At 44.0% G+C, this 12,821-nt stretch overlaps 1 protein-coding gene across 1 annotated transcript in view; it reads right to left on the reverse strand.

Moving 5' to 3' along the window:
- RHOF (ras homolog family member F, filopodia associated) overlaps positions 1 to 12,518 on the reverse strand; it is an 87,545-nt gene extending 75,027 nt beyond the window's left edge. Inside the window, exon 1 of the mRNA XM_069755489.1 lies at positions 12,291 to 12,518. Within this exon, the coding sequence (XP_069611590.1) occupies positions 12,291 to 12,449 (159 nt within the window). The 5' untranslated portion in view covers positions 12,450 to 12,518. The remainder of the gene's footprint in view (positions 1 to 12,290) is intronic.
- Between the last annotated feature and the right edge of the window lie 303 nt (positions 12,519 to 12,821).

The raw sequence follows: 12,821 nt of genomic DNA on the forward strand, positions 1-12,821 counted from the left end.
CCGCTGAAAACACGCTAAAAACAGCTTACATAAGCATCCCATCATTTTTAATGCATTCCGCATTTATTGTGCACATGCTGCGTTTTTTTCCACGACGAAATCGCATTCCAGAAAAAAATATAGTTCTTACCGATAACGGTATTTCTCTGAGCCCATGACGGCACCACGGAGAGAGGGGATCCGCCCACCAAGGACAGGAAACCTACGGATAAAAAGGCGGTACCACTCTCCTGCATCAGTTGTTTTACATAGAGAACGATGGGAGACTATTAAACATTTGTTAATTTTAACTGTTTATCATAACTAGATACCGCGTGACTTTAAAACTATGAGTAGACTATGGCACTAATTTGATGTGAGCACCCACAAGTGAAGGGAGGGAATGTACGGGTGCCGTCATGGGCTCAGAGAAATACCGTTATCGGTAAGAACTATATTTTTCTCTGATCGCCCATGACGGCACCACGGAGAGAATTGCATAGATAGTACATTCAGGGAGGGACCACCGCCTCCAGAACCCTTCTACCAAAAGTAAGGTCTGAAGAGGAGATTAGGTCCAATCTATAGTGCCTATAGAATGTGGATGGTGAGGACCAGGTAGCAGCTCTACATATCTGGTCAATGGAAGCTCCAGCCTTTTCCGCCCAGGAAGTCGCTACTGCCCTTGTTGAGTGAGCCTTAACCTCCCCGGGAATGGGCATCCCACTTGCCGAGTATGAGAGACTGATGGCGTCCGTGATCCATCTTGCTATGGTGGCTTTAGATGCTTTTTTCCCCTTCCGGGGACCCTGCAAACACACAAACAAAGAGGAATCCTCCCTACTCTCTCTAGTGACTTCTAGGTAATGTAAGAGACATCTTCTTACATCTAGTGTATGTAGTGTTTGTTCCTCCTTATTTTTAGGATTGGGACAGAAGGAGGGGAGAGATATCTCTTGAGACCTGTGAAATTTTGAAGCCACTTTCGGGAGATATGCTGGGTCTGTTTTTAAAATGACCCTATCCTCTAGAAATTGTGTGTAAGGAGGGTTAACTGAGAGAGCCTGTAAATCGCTAACCCTACGGGCAGAAGTAAGGGCGACTAAAAGCTGTTTTGAGAGATAGGTTTTTTATTGTAGATTTGTGTAATGGTTCGAATGGCGGACTAGTCAGGGCTTTAAGGACCAAGTTTAAGTCCCATTGAGGAACAACTTTTACTGGAAGAGGCCTTGATCTTCCTGCCGCCCTGATGAATCTAGAGACCCACCTATTTGAAGCCAAGTCAAAGTTAAATAGGGCTCCCAATGCCGCCACATGAACTTTTAGGGTGCTAGTGGCTAAACCCATCTCCAACCCATTTTGTAGGAATTCTAGTATGGAAGCAAGGGGAATTTCTTTCCCTATTTTTCCACCTGAAGACAGAAATTTTTTCCATACTTTGCCGTATTGCTTTGTTGTAACCGGCTTCCTACTTTGTAACAGAGTTGAGATTAACCCTGGAGAGAACCCCCTGCTTTCTAATAATTTCCTTTCAAAAGCCAAGCTGTGAAGTGCAAGTTCTTGACTCGAGGGTGACAGACTGGGCCCTGCGACAATAGATCCTGGCGGTCTGGCAATACCCAAGGGTCGGATATTGACATCTTCCTCATCCATGAGAACCAAGGTCTCTTCGGCCAGAACGGGGCAATTAAGATGACCAGCGCCCCGTCCTCCCGAATCTTCCTCAGCACTGCTGGAATCAGAATAAGAGGAGGGAAGGCATAGACCAGATGGTGACCCCAAGATATCAGGAAAGCGTCCACAGCTACTGGGTTCCCCAGGGGAGATAGGGAGCAGAAGGAGGTTACTTTTTTGTTTAGATGACTCGCAAAGAGATCTATTTTGGGAACACCCCATCTTTCTGTGATCTGGGTGAATATCACCTGATTTAGTTCCCATTCCCCCTGTTTTAGGCTGGACCGGCTGAGGAAGTCTGCTTTGTAGTTGTCTACTACCCTTATGTGTAGGCTTGTTAGGGATAAGAGGTTGCTCTCGGCTATTTGCAGGATTGATTTGGTCACTTCCATTAGATTTTTGGAACGGGTACCCCCCTGGTGATTTAGGTAAGATACTACCACCCGATTGTCCGACATTACTCTTACATGGTGAGAGTGAAGGACCCCCAAGAATTCCTGAAGGGCATATTTTACTGCAAGGAGCTCCTTCATGTTGGAGAATTTGTTTACTGTAGATGGAGACCAAATGCCCTGGGTTACAAGGTCGCCCAGATGAGCCCCCCACCCTGAAGGGCTTGCGTCCGTAGTCAGGACTTTCGAGATCTGAATTACCCATGGGACTCCCTGGGAAAGATTTTCCTGCGATTTCCACCATGTCAGAGAGTGACTGGTGCGAGGAGATAGAGTTAACTGCCCGTCTAAATGCCCTCATAGATGGATTTGCTCCGACAATATCTGCCATTGAAGATCTCTTGAATGTAATTGGGCCCATTGGACTGCGGGGATGCAAGAGGTCATAGAGCCTAAGAGGGACATGGCCTGACGGAGTGTTATGGAGGGGAGAGATTGGGTTCTCGATACTAAACTTTTTAGTTTTTGTATCTTGTTCTCCGGGAGCCGACATTCCATCTTTTTGGAGTCTAGAGTGAGACCCAAGTACTCCTGGACCTGAGAAGGCATTAGTCTGGATTTTTCTATGTTTATTAGCCAACCCAGATTCTTTAATGAATGTATCACTATTGCCAGTTGATCCTCGCAATGTTGCGGGGAGGAGCCTATCACCAAGAAATCGTCCAGATTTGGAACGATTAGGGTATTTTCTTCTCTGAGGTGAGCCATTACCTCTGCTATCAGCTTTGTGAAAACCCTCGGGGCTATGGCAAGACCAAATGGTAGAGCTGAAAATTGGAAGTGATTTATGACTCCCCTGATGTGAACTGCCATCCTGAGGAATCTCTGGTGATCCTTGTGTATTGGGACGTGATAATATGCGTCCTTTAGGTCCAGGACCACCATGAAGCATTGGGGAAACAACATCTTGATAGATGATTTTATCGTTTCCATCTTGAATGCTTGAACCTCCAGGTAATCGTTTACTTTTTTTAGATTTATAATGGTCCTGAAGGAACCGTCTGGTTTCTTCCTCAGGAATAGAGGGGAATAGTACCCTTGCCCTCTTTCTTGTGGGGGAACCTCCAGGAGTACTCCCTTTTTTACTAACCCGATGACCTCGTTTTCCAGTGCCAGCTGTTCTTCTGCCGAAGATCTTATAGATGTCATCGTAAAAGAGGGACGGGGGCGTCTTTTGAATGTCAGCCTCAGACCTGATTCTATAATATTCAGAATCCATTGACTGGAGGTGATCTTTTTCCAGGCTGGGAGAAAGAGAGATAATCTCCCTCCCACCTGGGGCGAACCGTCATTGAGAAGGTTTCTTGTTATCGCTGGGGTTTTTGTTAAAGATGAACCCCTTGTTTTTGTTCCTCTTATCCTCCCACTTTCCCTGGCCTCTCCCAGGGTTCTTGCGGAAAAACCTCTTGTTCCGAAAGGGCTTCCGGTAAGAGGGGAGACCTAGAGAGGGAAAGGACTTTTTCTTGTCCCCTGCTTTTTCCAAGATGTCGTCTAATGTGGAACCGAACAAAAACTCTCCTTCGCAGGGGATAGTACACAGTTTTGTTTTTGTTTGCAAATCGCCAGGCCAATTCTTAAGCCAGAGGGCTGGCCGCATTGGCAAACACTGCTGACCTGGCAGCTAATCTGATAGAGTCTGCCGAGGCGTCAGCCAGAAAAGCCGCAGCTCCCCTTATTAGGCCGGCTTCACACTCAGCGTATGAAAATACGGTCCGTATATTACGGCCGTAATACGCTGAAATGTCCCGAAAATAGTGGTCCGTAGCTCCTCCGTAGGCAGGGTGTGTCAGCGTTTTTTGCGCATGGCATCCTCCGTATGTAATCCGTATGGCATCCGTACTGCGTGGTTTTCTCGCAGGCTTGCAAAACCAACATACCGCTATAGAAATGATCCATGTGTCCCAAAAAGAAAAAAAAAAAAAAAAAAAAATTATATTATATTATATTATATTATATATATATATACACATACACTGTATATATATATATATATATATATATATATATATATATATATATATATATATATATATATATATGTCATTAGACACATATATGTATATATATTAATATTTATTCCAGCGCTATACAGCTTGAAAGCCGGTAATTCAATTACCGGCTTTTTCTTTCTCCTTCTTAAAACCCGACATGATTTGAGACATGGTTTACATACAGTAAACCATGTCTTCTCTCCATTTTTTTTTGCAGATTCCACACTACTAATGTCAGTAGTGTGTATCTGCAAAATTTGGCCGTTCTAGCTCTTAAAATAAAGGGTTAAATGGCGGAAAAATTGGCGTGGGCTCCCGCGCAATTTTCTCCGCCAGAGTAGTAAAGCCAGTGACTGAGGGCAGATATTAATAGCCTGGAGAGGGTCCATGGTTATTGGCCCCCCCCTGGCTAAAAATATCTGCCCCCAGCCACCCCAGAAAAGGCACATCTGGAAGATGCGCCTATTCTGGCACTTGGCCACTCTCTTCCCATTCCCGTGTAGCGGTGGGATATGGGGTAATGAAGGGTTAATGCCACCTTGCTATTGTAAGGTGACATTAAGCCTAATTAATAATGGAGAGGCGTCAATTAGGACACCTATCCATTATTAATCCAATTGAATGAAAGGGTTAAATAAAACACAAACACATTATTTAAAATTATTTTAATGAAATAAAAACAATGGTTGTTGGAGTATTTTATTCTACGCCCAATCCAATCACTGAAGACCCTCGTTCTGTGAAAGAAAAAACATAATAAACCAACAATATACTTACCCTCCGCAGATCTTTAACGTCCAACGATGTAAATCCTTCTGAAGGGGTTAAAACATTTTGTAGCAAGGAGCTTTGCTAATGCAATGCTACTCCTCGCTGCAAAACCCCGGAGAATGAGTCTAAATATAGATCAATGAGCTATATTTAGCTTCATTTGCGGTGAGGCGCCCTCTGCTGGATGTTCATAGATCGTGGGAAATTTCCTAGAAAGCTCCCAGGCTTTCTAGGCAAGTTCCCACGATCTATATCTAGCTCATTGATCTATATTACCTATTCTATGTGTACACATTTATTCTACCTATTGGACTGTAAGCTGTCAGTGTGATTTTACTGTACACCGCACTGAATTACCGGATTTTCTCTCTAACAGCGCTGCGTATTTCTCGCAAGTCACACTGCTTGTCCGTGTGAAATCCGTATTTTTCACGCTTCCATAGACTTTCATTGGCGTATTTCTTGCGCAGTACGGTGACAAACGCAGCATGCTGCGATTTTGTACGGCTGTAGAAAGCCGTATAATACTGATCAGTAAAATACGGCAGATAGGAGCAGGGGCATAGAGAATAATTGTGCCGTATTTTTTGCGAGTTTTACGGACGTAGTTTCTGCGCTCTTACGTCCGTAAAACTCGCAAGTGTGAAGCCGGCCTTACAGGTAATGTCTTCAGCATCGAGTCTCGGGAAGTTTTCCCCTTTAATTGACCCTCTAGTTGATTTAACCAGATCATTAGGGAGCGGGATGTGCAGGCTGCTGCCACTGCCGGTTTCAGGCCTCCTCCCGCTGACTCCCAAGAGCCCTTGAGGAAGGCGTCCGCCTTCTTGTCCATAGGGTCTTTTAGGACCCCCATGTCCTCAAACGGGAGAGCGAATTTCTTTGATGCTTTAGCTATTGCTACATCTAATTTGGGGACTTTTTCCCAAAAGGAGCAGGATTCATCCTCGAAGGGGTATTTCCTTTTTGGAGTTAGGAGAGTCTTTTTCATGTTTTTTTTTCCCATTCCTTCTTAATTAACGCTGCAATTGCTTCATTAAGCGGGAAAGCTCTTCTCTTTTTTTGTTCTAAGCCCCCAAACATGATGTCTTGTGCTGACTTTTTAGGGTGGGAGTCTACTAATCCCATAGTACTCCTCACTGCCTTTATGAGGCCATCGGTGTCCTCTAGCGGGAAACAATTGTGACCTCCTGAGGAAGAAGTGGATGATGAAGATGAGGAGGAGGAGGAGGAGGAGGATACTGAACTTGCACTATCGCTGTCAGATTTAGAGACTGGGGACGCGGACCTCAGGTTCCCCAAGGTCTGGTATCGGTCCTTCTCCACAATCTTCCTCAGGGTCCGGTCTCCTCTTCTCGTTGTACAGCGTTTTCTGCCACATTGTTTCCTTCCAACAGACTTACCATTGAGGTGCCTTGATACAGCACTCTGGGAACAGCCTATTTGTTGAGAAATTTCTTTCTGGGTCTTACCCTCTTGCTTGAGGGTGTCAATGATGGCCTTCTTGACATCTGTCAGGTCGCTAGTCTTACCCATGATGGGGGTTTTGAGTAATGAACCAGGCAGGGAGTTTATAAAAGCCTCAGGTATCTTTTGCATGTGTTTAGAGTTAATTAGTTGATTCAGAAGATTAGGGTAATAGGTCGTTTAGAGAACCTTTTCTTGATATGCTAATTTATTGAGACAGGTTTTTTGGGTTATCAGGAGTTGTATGCCAAAATCATCAGTATTAAAACAATAAAAGACCTAACAAATTTCAGTTGGTGGATAATGAATCTATAATATATGAAAGTTTAATTGTAATCATTACATTATGGTAAATAATGAAATTTAACACTATATGCTAATTTTTTGAGAAGGACCTGTAGGAATGCATTGATCCGCTTACTTCCCGCATGGGGCTGTGCCCACCATGCGGAAAGTAAGCGGATCATGTGCGGTTGGTACCCAGGGTGGAGGAGAAGAGACTCTCCTCCAGGCCCTGGGAACCATATACCTGTTAAAAAAAGAAAGAAAAAAAAGAAAGAAAAAAAAGAATTTAAATTAAAAAATCGTGATATTCTCACCTTCTGGCGGCCCCCGCAGCCTTGCGACGGGAGCATCACGAGGAGCAGGAAGGCTGTGGGGGCCACCGGAAGGTGAGAATATCACGATTTTTAATTTTAATTTTTTTTTATTATTTTTAACATATGTTTTTACTAATGATGCTGCATAGGCACTTTGACAAGTGTGACCAACCTGTCAGTTTTCCAAGCGATGCTACAGATCGCTTGGAAAAGACTAGCATTCTGCAAGCTAATTACGCTTGCAAAACGCTAGTGTTTAGCGGAAATATGCATGCCAATTCTACATGCGTATTTCCCGCGGCAAGGAGTTGCAGAATAGCCGCGGATATTTCCACGGCAATTCTGCAACGTGTGCACATAGCCTTACTGTTACCTCCCCCCCCCAAACCTGTGTAAATATACAGGTGCTCCTCACAAAATTAGAATATCATCGAAAAGTTAATTTCAGTTCTTCAATACAAAAAGTAAAAACTCATTACATAGCGTCCTTACAGAGTGATCTATTTCAAGAAGTTTTAGAGCACTTCATACTTCATTCTGCCGACAAGCTTCTTGAAGATGGATATTTCATTTTCCAGCAGGACTTGGCATTGCCGAAAGTACCAATACCTGGTTTAAAAACAGTATCACTGTGCTTGATTGGCCAGCAAACTCGCCTGACCTTAACCCATAGAGAATCTATGGGGTATTGTCAAGAGGAAGATGAGACACTAGACCCAACAATGCAGACGAGCGGAAGGCTGCTATCCAAGCAACCTGGGCTTCCATAACACCTCAGCAGTGCCACAGGCTGATCCCTCCATGCCACGCTGCATTGATGCTGTAATTGATGCAAAAGGAGCCCTGACCAAGTATTGAGTGCATTTATTGAACATACATTTCAGTAGGCCCACATTTCTGATTTTAAAATCATTTTTCCAAGCTGCTGTTATAAAGTATTCTAATTTACTGAGATAATGACGTTTGGGTTTTCATGGGCTGTAAGCCATAATCATCAACATTAACAGAAATAAACACTTGAAATAGATCACTCTGTTTGTAATAACTCTATATAATATGAGATTCACTTTTTGTATTGAAGAACTGAAATAAACGCCCTTTTTGATGATATTCGAATTTCGTGAGAAGCACCTGTAAGCGTTGGATAATGTTATTGTGTTAATATACTCACTGATCACCATCCTCTTTGATATCCAGAATGGTTCCGCTCCTCTTCTGCGTCACTTCCCAATGATTCAGACTCTCTGGGTCACACTTTGGCTGGAAATCTCTTTTACAATATAAGTCTGTAGCACCGAGTTCTGAAGCTCCATAGAGTTACATTGTAAAAGCCATTTCCATGTCACAGAGTGCAGTGTGACAGTCTGAAACGCAATCCTGTGACTCAGAAGATCGGATTGGCGCAGGATACTGGAGAAGACAATGATCGGTGAGTATATTAAACACTAAGCCTACACAGGTATAGGGGGGAAAAAAAAAAGTCAGCTTTTTAAACTTACAAGTAAACAGCTGTTCCACTTGCAAAACCGTGCAGCTGATCGTAACGGCGCGTGGCTTTTCAGGTGAAACAGCTTTTCCCTGCAAGATTATGTGATTGGACATGGAAACCGTGGAAAGATTACAGCACTAGTACGTGCAAAAACCACAGTATGATTGATGCGTGTGATCACAGGCTTTATGCTGTTACTAGTACAGGGCATTTTAAAGGGAACCTGTCACCAGAAATAATGCTTTCAACCTGCAGAAATGGGGTTAATCTGCAGGTTAACAGCGTCATTTTTCTGTCCGGCCCCTGCACACAGCCGAATGCAGCAGAGAAAATGATCTTTATTCTCCCCGCCAGCATTTGGTATGCAGTCATGGGGGAGGGACCGGGGCGTGATTAAAGGGGCCGCTCTGTATACTCAGAGAGATGACTGAATACCATGTGCTGGCGAGGAGAATAAAGATCATTTTCTCCCTGCTGCATTCGGCTGCGTGCAGGCGCTGGGTAGCATCATAACGCTGTTAGTTTGCAGATTAACAGCGTTATTCCTGGTGACAAGTTCCCTTTAACACTGTATGAACTGTACACTATTGTAAAGGGACATCAGTGAGCCCTCATTTACAGGGTCATAATTCTAGTACAGGTCCTTCTCAAAAAATTAGCATATAGTGTTAAATTTCATTATTTCCCATAATGTAATGATTACAATTAAACTTTCATATATTATAGATTCATTATCCACCAACTGAAATTTGTCAGGTCTTTTATTGTTTTAATACTGATGATTTTGGCATACAACTCCTGATAACCCAAAAAACCTGTCTCAATAAATTAGCATATCAAGAAAAGGTTCTCTAAACGACCTATTACCCTAATCTTCTGAATCAACTAATTAACTCTAAACACATGCAAAAGATACCTGAGGCTTTTATAAACTCCCTGCCTGGTTCATTACTCAAAACCCCCATCATGGGTAAGACTAGCGACCTGACAGATGTCAAGAAGGCCATCATTGACACCCTCAAGCAAGAGGGTAAGACCCAGAAAGAAATTTCTCAACAAATAGGCTGTTCCCAGAGTGCTGTATCAAGGCACCTCAATGGTAAGTCTGTTGGAAGGAAACAATGTGGCAGAAAACGCTGTACAACGAGAAGAGGAGACCGGACCCTGAGGAAGATTGTGGAGAAGGACCGATACCAGACCTTGGGGAACCTGAGGAAGCAGTGGACTGAGTCTGGTGTGGAAACATCCAGAGCCACCGTGCACAGGCGTGTGCAGGAAATGGGCTACAGGTGCCGCATTCCCCAGGTAAAGCCACTTTTGAGCTACAGAGAAGCAGCACTGGACTGTTGCTAAGTGGTCCCAAGTACTTTTTTCTGATGAAAGCAAATTTTGCATGTCATTCGGAAATCAAGGTGCCAGAGTCTGGAGGAAGACTGGGGAGAAGGAAATGCCAAAATGCCTGAAGCCCAGTGTCAAGTACCCACAGTCAGTGATGGTGTGGGGTGCCATGTCAGCTGCTGGTCCACTGTGTTTCATCAAGGGCAGGGTCAATGCAGCTAGCTATCAGGAGATTTTGGAGCACTTCATGCTTCCATCGGCTGAAATGCTTTATGAAGATGAAGATTTCATTTTTCAGCACGACCTGGCACCTGCTCACAGTGCCAAAACCACTGGTAAATGGTTTACTGACCATGGTATTACTGTGCTCAATTGGCCTGCCAACTCTCCTGACCTGAACCCCATAGAGAATCTGTGGGATATTGTGAAGAGAAAGTTGAGAGACGCAAGACCCAACACTCTGGATGAGCTTAAGGCCGCTATTGAAGCATCCTGGGCCTCCATAACATCTCAGCAGTGTCACAGGCTGATTGCCTCCATGCCACGCCGCATTGAAGCAGTCATTTCTGCCAAAGGATTCCCGACCAAGTATTGAGTGCATAACTGAACATTATTATTTGATGGTTTTTTTGTTTGTTATTAAAAAACACTTTTATTTGATTGGATGGGTGAAATATGCTAATTTATTGAGACAGGTTTTTTGGGTTATCAGGAGTTGTATGCCAAAATCATCAGTATTAAAACAATAAAAGACCTGACAAATTTCAGTTGGTGGATAATGAATCTATAATATATGAAAGTTTAATTGTAATCATTACATTATGGGAAATAATGAAATTTAACACTATATGCTAATTTTTTGAGAAGGACCTGTATATGCAGGGGTTGAGTCTAGGCAGGAGGATAAGGGGGCAAAGTATCTTTAGACCACATGAGAAGATCATTACTATTAGTTGTGGGCCATGTTGGAGAGGTTACTTTGGGGCCAACAAGCTCCACGTTACGCTACCGCTCATGCATCTGAACTGGTGACTTGTCACTTACGCATTTTTGGGAATTTTGATTGTTAGACTTGCCCCATACCTTTTTATCCTTCATGGAGGGAGCCGAGCTGCTTGATCGCACTGTGTAAATCACCTAACATTTCTCATCATAACCTCACTGACCATGACGATCTGTATCAGATATACATTACACGATAATTACATGTTCTACAGTTGCTTATAAATAGGACACAACGTGTAGTTTTTTTCTACTTTTCTAGTCCTAAAAATATCATGTACACTGTATTTCTATGCAAATTAACTGGCTGGAAATTAGCTTTAATAACTGTTAAAACCCCGACTGAAAGGGCTTGTCTGGTTTCAGATCAGGGCATGCTTCTTATACTTTAAAATGACAAAGTAGCCATTTGTAATCTTCTGAAGCCCAATCAGCTTCTGTGCCCTCTTTGATCACTAAAAATTAGCCGAGTTATTGGGCTTACGTTGCACCTACTGTGCAGATATCTATTGCAGGATTTAAAATAAAAAAAAATAGTATTGTTTCCTCAGTGATAAATCAAAATCAGAGTAAAACTGTTGGTTTCTTTGTCATCACTCTGATGACATCACAGTAAAAGTAAAAATAAAATGCATTTTTGATGCTTCATCAGAAATCCTCAATGCAAACAGCTGCCTAAGGCCATGTTTTGTTTTTGCATGCAAGTTTTTGCTGCGCTTTACGGTACCAGCAAAGTCTGAGATAGCACACATTTTTTTTTCCTGGCTGATATAGAAAACTGAAGCATGTAATTTCTTTCACCCATAGGAAACAAATACAATTGCAAAAACGCAGCCAAAAGACGCTAGGTGTGTCTGATACCTGCGCCTTCTGACACAAACACTTGGAAGATACCTGGGGGGCGGCATCTTTCTAGCATCCTTTCAGCCTTCCCACTGACTGGTCTTGGAAAGTATAGGGTGGCAGACACCTGAGGAATGGCCACTTCTTTCAGTACCTAGACATGTTTTTGAAACCTGAGGCGATCACAGAAGCTCGAGAGCCTGAACATATGCCCAGCACGTCCTTACTGCATAGGAATGTGTTTGTTCATTTTTAGAGGGTTTTTTAGCACTTTTTTTTTGTTCCCCATTTCGGAAAGATTTTGGAGTAGACCCAACCGAAGGGGACAACAAAAGTACAAACCCTACGCGTCCTAACTAGATGTCCTCATACAGACAGGTGACCCGGGCATCGTGTGTAGGGAAGGGATAGGAAGAAACAGACGGAGATGAGCCATGGTCACCGTGCCAAGCATTGCCCGGCTGGGGATAAGGTGCCATCCGGAAGCTTTTACCACTTTGGGATGGCAACAAAGTGACAAAATGCTAAATACAGAGACTGTGGCCAATCACAAGGATAACAGTGAATTAACGACATATAAAAAAAAACTAGAAAGAATACGCTAGTGAAACGCATAGGCGCCCATATATCACTACACAAAACAGCCCAGGACCAGCATGGGAATGGCATGTGCCAGGCTAGCACCCACCTCAGGGAAGGAGCCCTTGGCATAGACCATGAGCAGAGAAGTTTTCCCGCAGCCTCCATCTCCCACTATGACGATCTTGACCTCTTTGTTGCCCCGGTCGCGGCCCTTGCTCGGACCCTTGATGCCATTGCTGGCGGTCCCGTTGGGTTGTTGGGTCATGTTGCTGGAGGTCAGTCCATGTGGCCGCTCCTCACTCTGCGATCTCCGGCGCCGTACTGGAGGCTCTCACTGCTCTCTGCGGGCTACAGCGGAGAGATCAGCACAGGCGCCTGTGATTCGCTGCTTGCCGTCCCACGTGATGCTGCCTCACACGCCCACCTGCTATTATAGCGTGTACTTCACGACTTTGCACAGTGAGAGTGTCAGCGCTGAGGAGAAGGTGGCGGCCGGAGCGGCTCCACATAGCCGGCTCCTCACTGACAGGACTGGAATGGAGGAGACTCCTGGAGCTTCTCATGGCCTTCATCCTTGAGTGGTATAATGAGGCCCAGGGATGGTGATAGCACTGGAGGGCTTCTTCTGGAATCGGAT

Source organism: Ranitomeya imitator, chromosome 1 (assembly GCF_032444005.1).
Source record: "Ranitomeya imitator isolate aRanImi1 chromosome 1, aRanImi1.pri, whole genome shotgun sequence".
NCBI classification, from domain to species: Eukaryota; Metazoa; Chordata; class Amphibia; order Anura; family Dendrobatidae; genus Ranitomeya; species Ranitomeya imitator.